A 23274-nucleotide genomic window follows, 5' to 3' on the forward strand; every position below is an offset into this window, starting at 1 on the left:
ATTGCACACTATAGTGGTTAAGCAAAAATTTGACATGTCAGGCCACTGAAACAAACAGAGCACAGTTCCTATGTTTGAACAGACATACTTAAAAAGTTAAAGTCAAATGAGTAGGATGTCCGAATGCTCAGCACTATAACCAGTAAACACAGAACGTTGTCGTAACATTAGTGTGTGGTTCTGATTTGGTTATATTTTACTTAATATTCTAGGAACGTTATAACCATAAACTAACATTCCCGGAACATTACAAGGGATTTTGTATACTCTCAGAAAAAAAAGTATGAAAGCTGTCACTGGGTTGGTACCTTTTCAAAAGGTACACCTTTGTACCTTATTTACCCCTAAAGTTGTATATACAGTAAGTATAATATATATATAAAAATATATTAATTTTAGTACATATTTGTACCTTATGAAAAGGTACCACCCCAGTGACAGCTTTTTTTTGGGGAGTATGACAACCTAATAAAAATGTAAAAAGAATGTTAAATAATGTTTGTTTTTAGGTTTTTGTTTTCTATACTGATAAACTAACCCTTTCAAGAACATTACAGAAACAATCAATGAGTCATTTCTTGGTTCACCTAAAAAAAATAAAAAAAATAAACCTAATATACGTTCAATTTGAGAATGTCCTGGGAACCGAAAATGGTGAGCTGGTAAGGACAATGTCAACAAGGCAATTGTACACTCTCAGCAAAAACTGTCCCTAAAAGGGTACAATAGCTTGCTTTGGGGCAGTACCTTATTTACTTCAAAACAGTTTGTGGTAGTACCTTAAGGGTACGCATTACTACTCTAAGGAACTAATATTCTCCTTTGAGGTTATACAGGCACATAGTTGTCCCAATGACAACTGTTGCATCCCTGAAGGTACAGTTTTTTGTACTTTTTTTTCTTACAGTGTAAAATGTCCAGAAATGTATTCTTACAGAACGCACTTCATCAGTGTGTAAGAGGTATGGTGTTTATACAATTCAGTACATACTAGGGGTGTGCGATATTATGATTTTTAATCGTGGGCGATTAAAATGTCTACACGATCTGCTTTTGAAAAAATCGTGCTACAGTGCACATTCTCAGTTGCAGTTCTGGCACCTCAGTCTCAATAAACTGTACAGCGTGACATACATTCACATCAAATGTTAACTCAGCGCTAGAGTTACACTCACGGGACACTGCACTTATTCACAATCACAAGAATACATTATTTGCATGTGCTTTACAACCTTGCCGGTTAAACATTTAATTTGCGTGCTTTTCTGATGTGCGCTTTTTCTGAGCACTCACAATAAAAAAGCATGTCAAACAGGGCCCTATTACTGGACTAAGCAATCTTTCGCATCTGATTGTGCTAATACTGTCAAAAACACACAAGGTGTACATATAAACACAACTTATGTCTAAAGTGAAAGTAAACAGTTGAGAGAAAAACGGATGTGTGTGCCTGTATATTAGGCTTTGATATTAGATGCGTGCAGGTGTTAAAGGGACAACACACTAATTGTACTAAACATGCTGCCGATTGTCATTAAAGGGAGAGTTCACCAAAAATTAAAATTATGTCATTATTTATTCACTCATATGTTGTCCCAAATCTGTATTAATTTCTTTCTTGTGCTGAACACAAAATAAGATATTTCTGGGGACCAGCAACTGTATGGTTATCCTCAGAGGACCTCAGATGATGCCAACCCTGAAACAACATACAGAACTACCACATTTTGCTATAAGTTTGATTGCATCATATAATAATTGCTGTTAATAGTGTTCATCGTCTATTTGATTACGTCTTTAATTGATTTTTCCATACATTTCTGCCATATATACATTGACTGACAGTCACCACTGATAAGCTACGACTAAATATTGTAGAAACTTAACTTGCTGTAAAGTTGCTTTGCAATGATTTGTATCGTGAAAAGCGCTGTACAAATAAACTTGAATTGAATTGAATTGAATTATCCACATTCTTCAAAAAAAATATTTTATGTTCAACAGAAGAAAGAAACTCATTGAGGTTTAAAACAACTTGAGAGTGAGTAAAAATTTTTGGGTGAACAATCCCTTTAATGTTAATTAAGCAACAAAACACAGAGAAAAATCACTCACTGCTCTTGATTGAAGAACTTTAATATAGTTACTTTAATAAGAATCGTTGTGTAATTTATACAGTGAAGTTTATATATTTGTGAATTGTTTGATTTTCATATTTGTTAAATTTGCTACTGTTAAATACACCTCCTGTACCTGAAAAATAAAGCATTATTTGTTTTATTTGTATATTATGTGTATTTGTAATTTGTATATTTCTCTTTATTTTTTAAATAACAAAGATTTTTTTTAATCTTCACCCACTTTGGCCTAAATGTCTGCCATTCGTTTTTTATATTTTGTTATTTCATATTGTTTTTAAAATAGGGAAATTAGTTTGGCTGTACTGCTCAGACAACTTGCAAAATAGTAAAACCAACATGAAAAAGAATTGTGATAAATTTGTGAATTTCCTGAAAAAAACCCCCGGATATAATATTTGTGCCATATTTCCCACTATTAGAACATACTAAAAAAAGTACAGGAATTCAGACACAGCCTGGGTTTACACTGACTGGGAAGTCAACCGTAAAACTGGTCAAAGAGAAAGTGTTTTTATCAATGAAAAAATGCCACACTTCAGCTTTGACAAAGGCTTGTCAAAAATGTAGACATCCTTCTCATCTTTCTCTTTCAATCTGCTCTTCAAGTTATTTGCTCCTGCTGTTGGCCCATAACAGGATGACCGGTGCACACCGGTCTCATCAGAGCTACAAAGCAGTTTTCAAAAATCCACAGGTCCACTCGGCTCTATGTGATTGTGTTTGTGAGCATGTTTGTGTGTGCGTGCAGAGACTGCAGATGGTCGTTCTCTTTGAAGGTGCTGCAAGTTGAAACAGCCTCTGAGGTCCACTTCACTATAGAAGAGCACTGACGCAACCATTCACAAAAATAAGGGCAAGCACAAAACTGAACATTGCTTTCAACATACGTATGTGATTTCTCATCTCCCCATTGCCATAAATCCAATTCCAATACAGCTAAACCTGCTAAACACTGGGGGTGTATATATGCTTTTTTGCTAATAACAACTGAGTTATCTTTGCTCAGTGTTGAGCCAGGCACTCGGTGTAATTCAGAATTTGTCTTGCGTTTCAGGGCTGCGTGACATATGGTGACTGGTAAACTGTGTTCCTACTGCTCCAAGCAGATCGATAAAGAAAAACAGCTGCTGTGTGATTTAATATGGTGCAATGCTGAAGCACCCCATTCTCGTTGGATATTGAAGGATGTGTTAAATACAGAGGAACCAAACTCCTCATCAAAGGTCTGTCTGGTAACTGCAAGCTGATTGGAGGAGGGCGAGTGGGCGTAACCTTAACGTGCATTTGTAATGTCCCAGCTGACCTTGACTATTCCGGATAAGCGTAAAACCGAGAAGCAGTGGTCTCCTGAGAACACAGCTAACAGTAAATGTGTTAATGGGCGTCCGACTGCAGTGTTGCCGGTGAATGGATGGTTGATCATAATTACGGAGAAGCAGGAGAAATGACCAGTGTGAAAGGAGATGGGCGGCATGGATCAGCAAGTGCGTGTGAAAGCTGTGTGCGCACCCAATCATTCATAGCGCTATACTTACTGCTGCCACGCTGCCAAGTACGGCATTTCCCTTCCCATCTCCCCATCAACGGATAACTAGTCAGATCTGTTTCATCTGCTAAATTATATCTCTTAATTCTTCTGGATAAACATCCTGTTGGAGATGGTCTGCACTTAAAAATGAAAGGGGCGAGATTCTGTAAAAGAAAAGGGCTGGTCGAAATCAAGTGTGTTTCACAAGAGCAGATGGAGGTTCCAGCACAGATGACTCTCAATGGGTGAGAGCTGTACATGCTCCAAACGCCATTGAGCCACACAGTACATAGCCATAAAGCATTACCGATAAACATTAGTACAGGTTGGAGGTGGGCTTGAAAAACACAGGGTGGGAGGAAGTGAGAGAATAAATGCTAGAGTAACATCTCATAATATAAAAAAAAAAAAAAACTTACTTAAATTGTACTTTTTTTCCTGTATTTTTTGATCAGTTGTAAAAGTTAAAAAGCCTGAATATGAATAAAAATATATATACAAATCCATTATCAGTCCAATATATTATCTCTACTGATAACTACCCACCTGTCCTTAGCATTGTGCTTGCCGAGATTTGCTTGGTCCAGTACCTGTTAGAAATTTTTCAGATCATGAATCAGAGACCATCAAACTGTAGATGTCTGTACAAATAGTCTGAACAAGCCAGTGAAAGACTGAATACTGATCTAAAAAAAGCACCCGAGTTCCTGAACAAGGTTGTTGAATAGCTGTGAGGGTTAGCTTATGTTAAACCGCATGACAGCTCTTTTACTCTCTTTCTACCTGATTTATAGCTGTCTACAGGCTGCTGTTATGCTCCATGTAAATTAATACCCACATGGATGTGAAAGTGGCCAATGGTTTCATCTCATTCTTAAGTCATGAATGTATGTATGGGGGCGAGACATGGCCACAGACAACTCTGGGATCCATGCTGTACTGAAGACCATATGAACATAAACACCCACCCACCCACATGAGAACAAATGAGAGAGATACAGGCTCTGCAGTCTCTTACTATGCATGGTCTTCAGAGTGAAAAATTGCCATTCAAGACAGAAATGTACCATTACATGGTAACAGAAATGAACTAGCATGAGATAAATGTATCCATTCATCATAAATACTTAATAAAAGGCCATTATTAAACATTATGCTTACATCTGCCCATGGGTAAGCACTTTATCTTAATTGAAGCTAATCTGTCTCGTCAATGAGTGAGCCAACAAAAAGAAAAGATGCCAACAGTAAAGTACAAAATGATGCCAGCTGTGTCATAGGAAGTCTTATATTTCACAGGACAGATAGAGGTATGCCACAAAGGGAACATGTATGAAGGAGACTGTAAGATCTAGTCTTTAGTTACAAAAAATACTACAGTTGCATATAAATGGTTAGAATTTAGGAATACTTGTAATATTTTAATCCCAGTATTTCTACTGAAAAATATACTTGTATATATATATATATATATAAATATATATATATATATATATCTAAAAGAAAAAGTAACCAGTTGAGAGATTTGTATGATCCTGTCATGCAAAAAATAATACAAAAAACAAAAAAAGCCCATATAACATAAGGATGTAATAATGGTTTTAATACAGTAGTCTTTTCTTTAACATTTCAGAGAGTACATTAAAGCTAGTAAGTTTTTTTCAGTGTTACTGGAGTGAATCAGTGGAGTTTCGATGGGAGAGACAAGGAATTTGTTTAGGAAGTGGGAAAGTAGTGAATAAATATGAACTTACCTTTTTGTATCTGGGTACAGGAAGCTACACTCCATCAAGAACAATTTACAGCATGCAGCCAAGCCATGCAGAGAGAGATGTGGGCATGCAAGACAGAATAGGTGGAAGAAAGAGTAGAAAAACAACATTGACACAAATTATAGCTATTTGCAGACATAAGTTTGAAAAAAGACAACACAAAAAGCATGATGTAAAAGAAAAACAGCATGTGAAAATATAGAGGGGAAAAATGAAGCGCCCAGGGGGTTTGACCCATGTGTTAAAAATGTATGTGGTATTGTGCCTACTGATTTTTCTAAATGAAGAACTTTTTTTGTATCTGTATGACTCAATCTGATAGCTCGAGGTGGAAAGTAGACAAAGGAGACGCCGATGGAGAAAACGAGCGAGCTGGCATCTGATGGGCACTTTTCAAACTTCTGGGGTGGAGCCCTGCGCTTCAGCCAATAACAGACAGGTCTGACTCGGGTGCTAAAAACAAATAAAACTTCCAGTTCAGCTGGGGGGCAGGGTGTTCAAACCGCGCTTTGATTTGACTGTCTATCACCGGTGTTGTCGTTTTGAATCAGCATAGCGTTTCAATATTTTCGTGAATGTGAGCTATGCTCTGATTTTAAATCGTAATTTTGTCAACTCCTGAAATGGGTCATACCGTTGATATTACCAGAGCACACAGCAGTATAAGTAAATAGAAAACTTGGTTGATAGAACTATTGCATGGATGGAGCAAGAACAATGTAAGTGTCTAAAATACATGCACACAGTTCCGTTGAATGGTAAAAATCGCCCTCTTTAACAGTGCAGTTAAACTAAATGTACAAAGCCTAAATAACCTCAACATTAACAACAACATTGAAATAAGAGCGCATGTATTTTTACATGCATCTGGCTGATATAGATCAACCATGATTTATCTGTTAAATTAATCAGATGCATTTTAAATAACTTTTTCTGTGTGCATGCTTTGGATGTGTGTGCAGATGGGCAAAGAAACTAGATAGGCTAGGTATGACTGAACAATTTTTACATGTCCAAAACGAGACGATGTGAACATATCCTCCTGAGACCCAGCTATGGAGTTTTTGCCTCTGTAGTGGACATTATATTTGAGTGAATTTCTCTGAGACCTCACATGTCACAGTTGTATGTCTGGATGTCCTGTACAGAGCACATTCAGGGCTTTCCAGAGATACCAAATGATTGGAGGTTTCGCCATGACCACTCCCTCTCCTTGGTTTTTAAAAATGGCTGACATTAATTTAGTGATAAAATTGTACATCCTTATGGAAATATGATAATATTTTGTAATTATAATTTAAATCTGATTAATTTTCAAATCGTTTGTCATAAATCAACATCTCAGGAAAATGTTATGGGGTTTCAAATCAAAATATAACTTCTTGTTATGAAACAGGACATCATTTCATACATGTCCACTGTAGCGGACACCAGGACTAAAAGCATGTTTATTATACATTTTGGGAGACAAAAGAATTGAATAGGAAAACAAATTACATATCGATATTCTTATGAAATATTAGATGATATTATGAAAATCTGGCCAATTACTACTCCCATTATTACACTTCTTTTTTCAACATGCTGTCCCAACAGCACTTTAATATGCAAATTAGATAGTGTATAGATAACATTGTGCTTAACGGGAAAACCAGTTTATGGACTTTTTACACACACATTGCATGAAGCAAAATGGTATATCAAATAATATGTGACGTGACATGTGGCCAAGTATGGTGACCCATACTCGGAATTAGTGCTCTGCATTTATCCCATCCAAAGTGCACACACACAGCAGTGAACACACACACACACACACACCGTGAACACACACCCGGAGCAGTGGGCAGCCATTTATGCTGCGGCGCCCGGGGAGCAGTTGGGTGTTCGGTGACTTGCTCAAGGGCATCTCAGTCGTGGTATTGAAGGTGGAAGAGAGCGCTGTATATTCACTCCCCCCACCTACAATCCCTGCCGCTACGAGACTCAAACCCCGCAACCTTTGGGTTACGAGTCCGACACTCTAACCATTAGCCCACCACTTCCCAAAATCATTTTGTTATATATTTTATAACATAGTTGAGAACCATCCTCAAACAAAGTTAGTTATTAAAAAAAATCCTGAAACCTAACAATTGATTGGTGATTTAAAAAAAATTCCCATTGTTTTTGTCTTTTCATGTCTACTCTTGTCGTTTTATTTTTAGAAAATCTGAGTCCTGGTGTCCTCTACAGAGGACATGGCATAACTTATGAATAAAATATAATTTTTCAAAAATGTTATTTTACAATTTTTTTCTTATGCTCTAAACAATGTAATGGCATGAAAAAATACTAAATTCACAAAGCTTTATATTTCTGGTTCTCAGGAGGATATAGTGCATGTCTCATTCATACTCGAAACCGGAGGGCGCTCTCGTGCAGAAAGTCTAAAATGGCCTAGTAGAAGTAATATATAATAATTTATGATGTGCAGGAAATCCCTAATGAGGACAAAGACATCCCGCTATCGCTGTATAGCTTAAAAAAAAGGTAATTTCAGGTAATTTCCCGATAATAAATAGTATATGAATAATGCAGTGCTAACTGATATAACATTTATTACAGTATAGAAACTATTCTGCCTTATTATGTATTTGTATAAACCAATCCAAAAAATTGTCATTAGGAAAATAGAGAAAAAAATATTATAGAATACAAATGATTGGTTATCGCCCAGCAGTGTATATGATTTCTTAGCCAATTAAAAGACATAAGAAAAAAATATGTCCCCCTCATTTCTGAAATGATGGCTACGCCCCTATGTTTGCAGGACAGAAAACAGTGCACGAGTCTTTTTGTGCTTGAATAGTTTAAAGTCATATTAAAATGCGCACAAAGGAATCGATAAGAGGAATCGAAATTTTAATTTTGTAACAAGTAGACGATTCCTGACCTTAAGCATCCTATTCCAGAATTGGAATCGATTTTGGATTCCCAAGCCTAGGTATGGCTTAACATGTTAAATAAAATGCTCTTTTTTTGTCCTACCGAAAATGTGCCTGGAGTCCACCTTTGTTATTATAACAAACTACACTTTCAATGTGATTTTAAACCATTCAAGTCAAGACGACTCGCGGGCTGTTTTCTCTGCTGGACACACATCCTTGTGTAAGTGTTCTTTAGCCTGTTGATTTTCATTCATAGTATTCAGCTACCTATGAAATATTTTGTAATAAGAGGATATCTAAGATTTATTTTTACTTATTTTTTACCTTATTGTAATTGAAATTAGGAATTGACAAGAATCAGAATCATTAAAATTCAAACAATTCCCAACCTTACCCACACCCCACATTATTTTTTACTGTCACCTTTCTATTCACACTGTTTTAGACCCTTTTCTTTTAAACCCTCACTTACCCTTCTTTGCTTTTGCCCTTCTTAAAAACAACCACATAATCTTATTTACATAACTAGCTTAAAACAGTTGCTCCTGGCAACAGGGATAGATAGTATGTTTGGTTAACATAGCGTCAAACATGACAATTTATAAGACTAATATCATGTTTTGCTCCAAAATGACTTTATAACATCAGTCGTGTTTAAAACAGTTAGCTTCTTATCACAGTGAGACAGAAAATATTTGTTATAAAATTCTATACCGTGATACAAGCTATGTCAATTAGCATTGCATTGCAATTGTGTGTTTATTGTCTTCCACGTTTCATCAGTCAAAGCGTCTCTATCTGCATGTTATTCAGCTGTAGTGATATCTGATGCATTTGTACATAAGAGATTTCCTGGGTCTCACTTGTGAAACAGACATTAACAGTACATGAATGTTAGGGTTAGAGTTAACCCTGCTCCATAATGCTCAACTCGTCTCATTTTGAGTAAAAATAGAAAAATAATACTAAAGTACTTTGTAACGCAGTAACTTGAGTAGCTTTTCAGCAAATTACTTTTTTACTCTTACTTGAGTCATATCATTTTTCAGCACTTTTACTTGTACTCAAGTAAATTATTCCTTAAGTAGCAATACTTTTACTTAAGTACAATTTCTTAGTACTCTTTCCACCACTACTGATAGCCAGCAGTACAACCCTAAATTTAGCTGTCATGAAGTGATGGAGTGTTCAGCGGTGTAGAGCAGCAAACAAAACAAAATGTAAATGCTGTTAGATCAACCCCCAATTTCATAATCAGAGGATGTCAGGGCAGCATCTTTGTTCTAAATAAATGCTTTATTTTGGCTTTGTTTTCTCAGTTGGAAAGTTGTATTTAGTGCCCATAGTTTACATGAGAACACGCCACATTATTCAAAATGGGAAACTCAACTGAGAGAAAAGTTGGAGGTGTGATATGTCAGTCAAATAAAACTTAATGTTACACTTTTAAATATGTACTGACTAATAAGAATGACACCACAGGCAAAACAAATAATGAGAATGAATATCATTTCATTAAAAAAGTAGCATGTTAATTTGCTGCCTGGGGGTTCAATTAAGTATCCATTTATCTAGTTTAATGCTTCATTTCTGTTTAAGCAGCATGTGTCACATCAAACTCTTGACAAATGCAAAAGTAATCCAGAGATGAGAAAACATCTTGTTGAACATGCATGAATGTTTTATGAAGAGATTAGGGTTAAATTATAGTAGCTAAATAATAACAAAATGACTGATAAATATAATATTGACTATTTTATCTTACATTTGAGCAGTACATCTAATGTAGTTTAAATTTATGAAATACTTTGTTTGAAAAGTGTTTGCAGGACAGAAAACAGTGCACGAGTCTTTTTGTGCTTGAATAGTTTAAAGTCATATTAAAATGCGCACAAAGGAATCGATAAGAGGAATCGAAATTTTAATTTTGTAACAAGTAGACGATTCCTGACCTTAAGCATCCTATTCCAGAATTGGAATCGATTTTGGATTCCCAAGCCTAGGTATGGCTTAACATGTTAAATAAAATGCTCTTTTTTTGTCCTACCGAAAATGTGCCTGGAGTCCACCTTTGTTATTATAACAAACTACACTTTCAATGTGATTTTAAACCATTCAAGTCAAGACGACTCGCGGGCTGTTTTCTCTGCTGGACACACATCCTTGTGTAAGTGTTCTTTAGCCTGTTGATTTTCATTCATAGTATTCAGCTACCTATGAAATATTTTGTAATAAGAGGATATCTAAGATTTATTTTTACTTATTTTTTACCTTATTGTAATTGAAATTAGGAATTGACAAGAATCAGAATCATTAAAATTCAAACAATTCCCAACCTTACCCACACCCCACATTATTTTTTACTGTCACCTTTCTATTCACACTGTTTTAGACCCTTTTCTTTTAAACCCTCACTTACCCTTCTTTGCTTTTGCCTTTCTTAAAAACAACCACATAATCTTATTTACATAACTAGTTTAAAACAGTTGCTCCTGGCAACAGGGATAGATAGTATGTTTGGTTAACATAGCGTCAAACATGACAATTTATAAGACTAATATCATGTTTTGCTCCAAAATGACTTTATAACATCAGTCGTGTTTAAAACAGTTAGCTTCTTATCACAGTGAGACAGAAAATATTTGTTATAAAATTCTATACCGTGATACAAGCTATGTCAATTAGCATTGCATTGCAATTGTGTGTTTATTGTCTTCCACGTTTCATCAGTCAAAGCGTCTCTATCTGCATGTTATTCAGCTGTAGTGATATCTGATGCATTTGTACATAAGAGATTTCCTGGGTCTCACTTGTGAAACAGACATTAACAGTACATGAATGTTAGGGTTAGAGTTAACCCTGCTCCATAATGCTCAACTCGTCTCATTTTGAGTAAAAATAGAAAAATAATACTAAAGTACTTTGTAACGCAGTAACTTGAGTAGCTTTTCAGCAAATTACTTTTTTACTCTTACTTGAGTCATATCATTTTTCAGCACTTTTACTTGTACTCAAGTAAATTATTCCTTAAGTAGCAATACTTTTACTTAAGTACAATTTCTTAGTACTCTTTCCACCACTACTGATAGCCAGCAGTACAACCCTAAATTTAGCTGTCATGAAGTGATGGAGTGTTCAGCGGTGTAGAGCAGCAAACAAAACAAAATGTAAATGCTGTTAGATCAACCCCCAATTTCATAATCAGAGGATGTCAGGGCAGCATCTTTGTTCTAAATAAATGCTTTATTTTGGCTTTGTTTTCTCAGTTGGAAAGTTGTATTTAGTGCCCATAGTTTACATGAGAACACGCCACATTATTCAAAATGGGAAACTCAACTGAGAGAAAAGTTGGAGGTGTGATATGTCAGTCAAATAAAACTTAATGTTACACTTTTAAATATGTACTGACTAATAAGAGTGACACCACAGGCAAAACAAATAATGAGAATGAATATCATTTCATTAAAAAAAGTAGCATGTTAATTTGCTGCCTGGGGGTTCAATTAAGTATCCATTTATCTAGTTTATGCTTCATTTCTGTTTAAGCAGCATGTGTCACATCAAACTCTTGACAAATGCAAAAGTAATCCAGAGATGAGAAAACATCTTGTTGAACATGCATGAATGTTTTATGAAGAGATTAGGGTTAAATTATAGTAGCTAAATAATAACTGTGTCAGTGACTTCTGTCAAGTCAGCAGTCTTGCCCATGATTGTGTAGCCTACTGACCCTGACCCTTCCTGATAACATTCGGGGTTCAGACACACTCTCTCTGTTTAAATCTAGATTAAAGACACATCTCTTTGGCCAAGCATTCAAATAATGCATCTCATAATCTTTTACTGCAGTTATATCAATATTGACCTTTCTCATGATATTCTAATTTTTTTAGATGTACCTGTATATATATATTCCACTACCTTTGTTTTTTTTTTGTCTGATTTTGTCTTTTTTTCAAAACCTTTTTTGATTCAAATCAACGTTTCTAATGTGATTCACCTCATAGGTTTGGTTCATACCGTATGACTGTTTAATGAAGATTTTTTTAGAATCCCTATGAGAAAAATAAATGTGAAAAACACATCCAGAACCAAGGCTGCTGAAAAAGTGGATGACCATTGTTGTAGTTTATTGGTCTTCACAGTTATATTTCGCAAGTGTTAGGTGAGACTTTGAACATTACAGCTGCCTATGTTGAACATATCAGTTCAGTTTGGAAGTACCTTAGTGACTTAGTACAATGATACTGTTCAAAATTTGGAGTCTATAAGATTTTTTTATGTTTATGAATGTGCTCAGCAAGGCTACATTTTGTTTTCACATTGTGTTTTCATTTCGGTTATGCTGTCTGTATGTTTGTAGGCAGTCAGCAGCTAACAAGGTTTTGTAACCACACTATTGTGTTTTAACACTCAGTAATATGCAGCTGATTGCCTAGAATGACGGGTAATATGTACCAGACGTCTCTTTTCATGTGCATGTCCATCATATGAGCAATGTTTCACAACAAAATCATTACATTACTATTATAGCCTGTAAACTTGATTCAGTCACAAAGTGTCTGCTAACGTCATAGTCGTGCTGAAGTGATGTCAGCAGGCGTAATCTCCCTATATAAACCAGCAGGCAAGTTCCTGGTAAGGCAAATGATTTTGTGTGATGGTTCTGCTCTGATTACAAATACTCCATTATCTGTATTTCTGGATGTGTAAACCCCTGTAATCCCCCGTGCGCTCTGACGTGCATGTCTCGGATCTGCGCTTATCACCGAATACCAACACATTCACCCCTGACACCCCACCAACACTCATATTCAACCACCTGCAACACTCATTCCACAAAACATTACTTTTTGTATCGATCTTCTGGTGATATTAGATAAAGTCAGATCGTTCTAACCACGTTAGCCACACAGTCAGATTCTTGCAAGAACAGCCAATAGAAGCCAGATGTACAAGACATGTTAGAATTGCTGCAGAATCCAGCGCTGTCCGTGGTCCTGACCTGTGAAAGCTTTATTCTGCTTTTGCCAGACTGAAAGGTTGATCATAAGTTGGAAACTAGTTGATTTCAGTATAGCAAATCTAATACAAATCAAGCCAAAATCAAATCAGTGTTGCTCAGTTACTGAAAAGTACCATGTTTTTTGAAGTAGCTTATATGTATGACTGTGGTAATGATTCAGGATAATGATACACTACCATTTAAAGGTTTGGGGTCAGTAGGATTTTTATTTATTTTTTTACGTTTTTGAAAGAAGTCTCTTCTGATCACCAAGGCTGCATTTATTTGATCAAAAATACAGTAAAACAGTAATATTGTGAAATATTATTACAATATAAAATATTGTTTTCTATTTGAATATATATTTAAAATGTCATTTATTCCTGTGATGGTAAAGTTGAATTTTCAGCAGTCATTACTCCAGTCTTCAGTGTCACATGATCCTTCAGAAATCATTCTGATATGCTGATTTAACACTCAAGAAACATTTTTTTTATTAATGTTGAAAGCAGCCATGCTGCTTAATATTTTTGTGGAAACCATGATACTTTACTCAGTACTTTATATTTTGTAACAACGCAAATGTTTTTACTGTCACTGTCATTAATTTAATAAAAAGTATCCTTGCTGAATAAAAATATTCATTTCTTTAAAAAAAGCAATGCTTCCAACAAACCTCCATTACTTTTAAATTCATTTTACAAAAACAAACAAATAAAAAAGCTTATGGCTCTGCTCCCAACAACTACAATAACGAAATAACTTTTACTGGACTTCCTGATCACACTGCAAAAAAGTGACATTGTTCCTCTGTATTTTTGTCTTGTTTTCTGGTGCAAATGAAAAGCAAAATGACAAAATAAGAAGGCTTATGAGTAATTGATCAAAATGATGTGAGTTTATGATTAAAACAAGAATAAATGTCAGCCAATAGGCTCAAAAAATTCTACTTAACAGGGGAAACAAGCTTTCATACCCCGTTGAATGAAGACTTTTTAAGATCTTTTTAAGACCTACAGAAACACTGGGATTCGCTTAAGCCATTATTCTTACTACAAAATGCAGATGAAAACAGGACAAATGCATGACAAATGTCTTCACCCGCTGCTGTCCGTGGTCCTGAATAACTTATGCTAGTCCAGCTATTTTTTCCCTATACCAAATTAATTAAGTGAATCGAAAGGTGATGTGCAGGACACGGTAGCGCTCTTTTATCTGCAGTGTTTCCCAGATCTCTGTTTATGTAACGGACATGGTCTGGTAATTCCGACAATGCTCCCTTTAGACTGCACAAAATGTCAGTGTTGTGATCGAGGCTTGTCAGGCTGACGTGATGGAGTAGACCCTGAATCAGGTTCTTCAGAGAACAGTGTTCAGCGCTCCAGAAGACCCAGCTGACAGCGGGAGGGTGATTGACGGCAGAGCTAAAGTGTTCTGCACCAGCATCTGTTTCCATAGCTCTTTATAAAGGAACAGCATGGAATCAGTCAGTGAACTGAGTTCTCAGCAAGATTTACTAAACAAAATCATTCATATTTATTGCAGTGTCTTGAGTTAGATTTCAATGAAAATTGGTTCGTAATGGTTGAAAATATGTCAGTATGTCAGATATCTACAGTACACTGCTAGTCAAAAGTTTAAAATAATTAAGAATGTTTTTGAAAAAAGTTAGAGACTTACTCAAAACAATTATAAAGCAAATTTGATGGCAAGTTTAAAAAAAAAGAAAATAAAAATTTTTTGATTATCAGAATAAATTCTGGTTCACTTTACATCCGCCTACTTAGACAGAAGACACAATCAGACCTAACCAGTCTGTTTTTTATGTGTTTAGGGTCATGGAAATATGAAAATATATACTGTAACTCTTCTGTAACTTCTCCTTGAACAATTGCATGTTCAAGGAGATCTTGTTTACTAAGTGGCTCAAAGAAATGTCTTTTAAAGATCTGATGGCCCAAACCTTGCAATTCTGTCAAGTTCAGTGGCTAGATCTTCCTCTGAGATGCTAACTGTGGTAGCCTGGTGTCTTAAAATCATAGCTGTGTTCCCTGTTGGACTCCTGTGCATCATGGCATTTGTAAATTGCATAAAGTCAGTTAATTAGACTGGAATTGCCAATCTGATTGGAACGGGAATTTCAGCCAGCACTTGCCAGTTTTGTGCAATATGCATCAGACGGCGTGTGAATGGACTGTGGGCGGTCTGTGGGTGTGCCGTCTGTGGCTGAGGCGAGTGTAAAGCTAAACACACACAGCAGCGATTAAAGACGGCAGTTAGCCATGTTGCTGTACTTTTGGTTGCTACTGCTGGTTGCAGACTGGATTTCCTTATATATAGTTACTTTTTTTTACTTAACAATGCACTGCATTCATTGTTTTACCACTTGATTTAGTAAAGGTTTATATATGCAAATCAAATCCCCAAAAATCAGCCCCATTTACCATGCAAAATTTTGTTTACCACTTGCTTTTCTCAGACGGTATTAGAGTGATGTTAATTGTGTCAAACAAATAGTGCTGAGTTTTGTAAATGATAATTCATAACGAGCCTCATTTACATAGAAATTAAGCATTTTTGTGCTGAAAAACCGATATTTGAGCACATTTAGCCTAGCGATAATTTTGTTAGTTAATTAAATGCAGATTTTTGTGTTGTGCTGCAGAGCTCTATACTGCATTCAAAAGTGGCACGACTGGTTGGTGAATTCACCCCAGCGTAATCAACTACGTTAATCAAGTTGTGTTTTGAATCAGAGCAAATACTGAACAGATTGACCTTCAGCTGTTTGATTAACATAACCAGGCTATTGGCTGTACTCACTAAAAGCATTTAAAGGGCTCTGTAAGATGTGTGTTGACCCGATATTTGAGCACATTTAGCCTAGCGATAATTTTGTTAGTTAATTAAATGCAGATTTTTGTGCTGTAACAGAGTGCTGCAGAGCTCTATACTGCATTCAAAAGTGGCACGACTGGTTGGTGAATTCACCCCAGCGTAATCAACTACGTTAATCAAGTTGTGTTTTGAATCAGAGCAAATACTGAACAGATTGACCTTCAGCTGTTTGATTAACATAACCAGGCTATTGGCTGTACTCACTAAAAGCATTTAAAGGGCTCTGTAAGATGTGTGTTGAATGACATTGAAAGTAGTTTCTAAGCTTTTCTTTATAATGTGAGATGGGAAGGTACATGTTATGCCTCTCAATAGAGGTTTAGTGTGAGATCAATAGCTACACATTAAAGTACTGTTCAGCTACTTCAGTACTGTGTGTGTATTTTTCTATAGAAATAATGTATAACTGGGCATAACTCATCATTTCATTAGACTCTAAATTATTCAACATGGACAGCAGACTGCAGAGGTCAAACAATTCTCCGCAAAGTCAAACAACATCCTCTCTTTAGCGGAAAAACTAATTCCACCGACACTCATCATTACTTTCTGCTTGGTATTTGTCCACTTATTATTGAAGAGATCTGGATGACTGACTACTTCATAATTCAACAGCTTGCCTTATCTACATAATGTTGATAAGGGGCCGTACAATATAGGACAACCGTAATGAAATATTAACAGCCTGTAGTCTGATAGAAGTCGTTGCTGGGTCTGTATGTGGGCTGGGTTTGTTTTGGAAGCTTTGGCTCGCATTCAGAGATGAGCCAACAGCAAGCAGATCAAAGCAGCAAGGGTCACCGTGACAGCTACAGAAAGCTCGTCTTTGATCCTGTAAAACTCTCTGGGACTCTTTCCACCTGTCAGGTGTGTGAGGGTGTTTCTTCAACTATGGGAACTTTTGCCCCTGTGGACTTTTAAGAAAAAAAAAGAAACCACTTTAAACACACTTTTCACTGGTTTAATTTGTCCACTAACAAGGTGCAATGGAGGACAAACATGATGCAACACTGGAGAATTCTGTCATTATTTTGTGAAACGTCATGAATGTTTTCCTTACATCGTCACATCGCATCTCAAATGATCTTTGATGGAATCTTATGATTGAAATAACAATGATGAAACATTTTTGAAATAAAAAAAGGAGTTACTCACGCCTTGTTAAGGCTAAATTCATAGCCAGCACTTTATGTATCCCAAATAGACACAATTTAATTATATCTTAAAGTTTTTTACATAATGACAAAATAGATCTTAATTGCAAATTATTCTTTTCATGGTATTTACCGTCACACACTACATGTCTCATTTTATCTCAATCTCTTCACTGACACAACTTTTGATAAAACTTTGTTATTAATAATTGAACAATTTTAATATTGAAATTCTGGGATAAGGGTAACACAATACGATTTAAATGAAAAATAAATGAAGGTATGGTAAAAATTTCTAGATGGTTTTAATGTGATCTTGATATAACCAAAGAAAAGTCAACCACTGGGACACAAAAGTGCCTAAAGTTGAAGAAACACCCATCAATCCACTTTTATTGCAATGTTCATACATTCATAAAGTTTAAGTGTATGACCAGTGTCAGAAAATAACGTTTTTATTAAAGCACACTATTTACGTTTTTTATTGTTTTATTTTTTGTGAGGGCACAATGTTATATTAACTTTGGTGAAATACTTCTGAATAAACAACTGAAATAATGCTTGAACTTGAAACAATTATAGCTGTTAATTCTAAATCAAATGGTAATACATTACTTTAAGGACCAATTCCAAGTATTAACTAGTTGCTTATTAGCATGCATATTTATATACATACTTATAAAGCACATATTAATGGCTTATTCTGCATCGCCATATTTTAGATACCTTAATCTACTCCATACCTAAACTTAACAACTACCTTACTAACTATTAATAGCAAATTAGGAGTTTGTTCAGGAAAAACTCTTAGTTAAATTGTCCCTAGTATGCTATTTGAAAGGCTCATAATTTTTTTGGAGGGGGAGTCCCCAATAATAGGTGTACATGCATGAAAGGTAAAAAACACTTTCATTTTCTTATAATATGCATTTAAATTTACCTTATTTCTCAACGACTCTAAAATGATTTGTTTGAAGATTCATCTTTCCAATCCCTTCCTTTGCGTGAGGCTACTCTGCACTGATTGGTCAGATGACCCAGCCTGTAGTGATTGGTCTACTGTGTACAGCGCATGTCGGAGACAGAACGTAGTAAAGACCCAAACAATATATATGTGTTAGCCCAACACAGACATGGAGTACTGATAAATCACTGCAGTTTGTAAACCAACGCATTACTCCATCCTTTATCATGTCTCAAAGCAGTGGTTCTCAAACCTGTCCTGGAGTACCCCCAGCCCTGCACATTTTGTATGTCTCCCTCATCTATCACACCTGATTCAACTCATCAGTTCATTAGTGGAGACTGCAAGACCTGAAGTGGGTGTGTCAGATATACAGTGGGGAAAATAATTATTTGATCCCCTGCTGATTTTGTAAGTTTGACCACTTACAAAAAAATTAAGGTTCTATAATTCTATTTTCCCCACTGTAGGGAGACATACAAAATGTGCAGTGCTGGGGGTACTTCATGGAGAGGTTTGAGAACCACTGTCTCACAGTAATAAGAATGACGAAAGATGAATTTTAACCACTTATTCTTAACAGCCTCATCCTTTGGAAGTAAAAATAAACAAAATTTACTTTCACAGCACAGAGTACAGCGACTTGTCAACATGTTATCCACACAAACATGCTACAGCGTTTGAGGGGGGTTCAAGTTCTTGCGGGAGAACTTACAGTAGGTGGGCATTATGCAAATGTTGTAACTTGTGACGTGTGAACTTCATGAAAATGGAATTTGAAAAATCCATAATAGGGGCACTTTAATAGTGAATATGTGTTCCTATTTTAAAGTGTGTGAATAATGCTGTGAATAATGCACAAGATATCAAATCACCATAAATGCTAGGATACTTATGTATCTTAAATAATTAATTTTAAATACCTAGGACATTTTTTTCCCTGAGTCCTGGTTCATTTCCCTCTCTGGACTCGAGAACAGACATGAACTAGACAAATTTATTTCTTTATATTTTGTCAAACACAAATTCTTTATTTAAAGGCTCTTCTTGGTCATGCATAAGGATTTGAAGTTAAGGACATGCCCTGTAAATGTATAAATCACTGTTCTACTTCAGCTCTCAGGGAATTGGGAAACGATTCAGTATAAAGTGCCTTAAGGAGATGGTGTTACTGATGGGAATAGCACATTCTCAGTCTGGGCACAATATTAGTTATCAGAGACCACTAAATGGGCTCATTTGCCTTTGGGTTTGTCCTGCTTATGCAGTTACGAGAAAAAAACTGAGAACAACCTCAACAACACTTGAGCTAATGCACAAGCCCAGCAGATTAATGGCCGGGATGCTTTTCCTAACATAATTGCATTCTATGTTTTATATACTGCAAAAAAAAGAGGCAGAGCCATTTTTGTTCAATAAAGATGGCATCTCAGCTGCACAATAGCATTATCAAAGGGCCCAGCAAACAAACAGCACTGCTGACCGGTATCTAAACCCAGTGCATAGCTAACTTGAAGCCACCTGTTATTTTTCAATTACCAGGTGGCCTGGTACATTTAGCTTTGATGTGGCCACGATCCAAAAAAATGCTGTTTTCTCGGATGTACAATCCGAGTGTTGTACGTGCCGTGTTGTACGTGCCGTGTTGTACGTTCCGCGTTTTTTTCTTCTTTTTCTCCCAAGCAAGGAACAAAAAGCAATTGCCTGAAGCATAATCTGTAAACAGTGAATATTGGCCCAGTAACTATGAATACAAGGTTGCTGATACTCTCAGTAATTTCCCAGTTATTTCCCCAAGGGTCTCAGAAAACAGTTGATACAGCAACAATATCAGTGAAACACTTATTTCAGGATTCTTTGATGAATATAAAGTTCAAAAGAACAGCATTTATTTGAAATAGAAATCTTCTGTAATATTATAAATGTCTTTACTGTCATTACTATCACTTTAATGCATCTTTGCTGAATGAAATTATTCATTTCTTTCTAAGAAAAAACATCTTTGAACAGTAATGTAGTTATGAGAAAAAATAATAGTTAAGCTTTTCTTAGCAAACACTGCTAATTACCCTGTTAACACAATTGTTTGTAAGTAATATTGTAAATGAGTATAATGTAAATGATGCAAGGCTGAACAAATGTAAACGAGCCTAGAGGACTGTAGGCGTCTTATAAAAATCACAGAACAATGCCATATACACTGCAGTTGGCAATCGCATCTTTAGTGCCTCTCACTTATGCTCCATAAGAGCTGATTTCAATAACAGTGTTAATCTGAGGTGTAAAATGAGGAGAGAAAAACAGTGAGGTTTCTGTTTCTCCAGAGGATATCTGCTCGCCAGAAATGACTGCTGCCCTTTTTATTTACCTTTATGAAGGGCTTCGTCACTGACACAAAGAACAGATCCCACAGGCGACAAAACAGTCTTCTGATTACCCTTTCTTTTTAAGAGGGTTGGGAATTTGACCATTCTGACTCCAATTTCACTTAATGATTGTGGTTCCGTAATGATTCTTTTAGCACTTTTGAGGAATCATATATATAAAGACCTTATTAAATGTAACTCATTTTTGTAAGGTCTTAATATCTTATGCAATTTTGCCTCAAGTAAATGTATTTTATATATTTTTTTACTGTTAAACAAGACAAATTACTGGTCTAAAAATACATATTTTTTGCACTGTATGAAAGAATGTATAAATGATGTTTTGTAATTAAGTCAAGAACTGACAATTTAGTGAAAGAGGAAGTGGCTAGGCCAAGTTCAGGACTGATTTGTGAGTCTTTTTAAGCGATTAATTAAAAACCATCAGCTCATAATAGTTCATTTCTTTTTGAAGTATGACAATATAGAAAAGCTGTTAATTGCCTATGTTTTACTTCATGGCACCCAGGTTTTCCACATTAAAATTCAGACTGGAAGCTCACAAATCACCTAAAACATTATTTTTGTTTAGGGCTCTAGATGCAGTAGCTGAATAGTAGTGCAGGAGTATTTTAGTGCTGCATTCCTTCATTCAAGGACCATTAATGGAACAGACTGAAACTGGGCGATATGACAGAATATATTGTGACGATGATATAAAGTGTATTGTTAACGATTTTGTTATATTGTTTATATTGAGATTTGTAAATATATCTGTGCAGAAATGCTTTAAGTTATTGACACGTTGGAACGATGAAAAAAAATAAACAATGAGTTCGACGTTAAATAGAGTTAAGCGCAATAAGATGGAAATTATTAAATGTATGTATTATTTCTTACTTGAATGCTAGTTTCAAATAGATCTGTTTTACTTGAAGCTTAAAGGGACAGTTCACACAAAAGATGATATTTTGAGGAATGGTAACCAAACAGTTGATGATAATCATTGAATTCCATTGAATGGGGAAGAAGAAGAAGAAGAAGAAGAAGAAAAAAACACTATGCAAGTCAGTGGCTACCTTCAACTGTTTGCTGACCCACATTCTTTAAAACATCTTCTTTTGTGTTCGACAGAAGAAAGCAGTTCATAGAGGTTTGGAATCTGAGGTTAAGTAAATGATGACAGAATTTTCCTTTTTGGGTGAACTATCCCTCCAAAGCACTGTTTATGTAATTTGTATCTTTGATTTATTGTATTTGTCCTACTGTTTGTAATTTGCATCAAAGATAAAAAAATAAATAACTGTATTGTAATTTATATCCACTCATACACACACACAGGTTTGTTTTTATGGTTTATGGGGACATCCCATAGGCGTAATAGTTTTATACTGTACAAACTGTATATTCTATCGCCCTACACCAACCCTACACCTAAACCTACCCCTCACAGGAAACTTTCTGCATTTTTAGATTTTCAAAAAAACTCATTCTGAATTATTTATAAGCCTTTTGAATTATGGGGACACTGAAAATGTCCTCATAAATCACCTTCTCGTTGTAATACCTGTCATACCCATGTTATTATACAAATTTGTGTCCTCATAAACCACATAAACATGCGCGCACACACACACACACACACACACACACACTCTGTTAAATGAGCTTGGCTGTACAAAATAGCCTTAAATAAAATAATCAGATATTTTGCCATATTACCCAACCCTAGAACACACAGTCATGAAAATCATCCAAAATTCCTGTATTTTTAAATGGAACCATTTATGAACCACAATTCCCAGCCCCAATTTACTATGAACTCTTCCTCAACTGTCCACTTGAGTATGGTTCAATTATTTGTGAATCAATAACTGCACTGGTTTCACAATAATTTGTGAATAAATCTCCATTGTGTCTTTCAGGATTCATCAAAACGATTTTCAAACCAAGCCCTAGCTAGGTTGATTGTCTGAGCATTATGTCATAATTGAAAGTGTAATGAAGTAGTAGAACAGGAAAAAATTGGATGTGCAGGCAGGTGTTTGTTTTACAGAGTGATTAGATGTCATCAAGGGTGACATTTGAGTGCTTAGTGTAAAACAGAATGAGAGACAACAAAACAGAGAGAGACCCAGATACCCAAATCAGTGGCTCTCGTCCCACAGGCATCAGCACACCTCTGAGAGACAGAGCCCTCCACTACAAAGAGCTGTACAGCTGCTCATGCAGTGCATTTGGTAACTGAATAGACATTTAGGTTGAAATTTCTCTCTTGCATTGCTGTTAGCGATTACACTGACCAATGAGAGCAATTATAGTACAATTTGTTTTCTCGCTGTGAGAAATGCTTTTTCTTAGAAATAACATGCACTGAAGAATCGACTTTAGAGAACCTCTGTATCATTAGGTTGGTTTTGTCACGCTTCACACAATGAGGACTGGAACGAAGGAGAGAGGAGACGAGGGATAACGCAGGGAAACAAACACAGGAACTCAGGAGTGACATCCAGGAA

At 35.8% G+C, this 23274-nt stretch overlaps 1 protein-coding gene across 2 annotated transcripts in view; it reads right to left on the minus strand.

Moving 5' to 3' along the window:
* LOC107587692 (double C2-like domain-containing protein beta) overlaps positions 1-23274 on the minus strand; it is a 251064-nt gene that overhangs the window by 49700 nt on the left and 178090 nt on the right. Inside the window, exon 10 of one of the 2 annotated variants that reach the window (XM_016275570.1) lies at positions 5424-5447. The exons of the other annotated variant lie outside the window; for it this stretch is intronic. Within the exon in view, the coding sequence (XP_016131056.1) occupies positions 5424-5447 (24 nt within the window). The remainder of the gene's footprint in view (positions 1-5423; positions 5448-23274) is intronic. 2 annotated transcript variants of the gene reach the window in all.

Source organism: Sinocyclocheilus grahami, unplaced genomic scaffold (genome assembly GCF_001515645.1).
Source record: "Sinocyclocheilus grahami isolate Dianchi unplaced genomic scaffold, SAMN03320097.WGS_v1.1 scaffold95.1, whole genome shotgun sequence".
NCBI classification, from domain to species: Eukaryota; Metazoa; Chordata; class Actinopteri; order Cypriniformes; family Cyprinidae; genus Sinocyclocheilus; species Sinocyclocheilus grahami.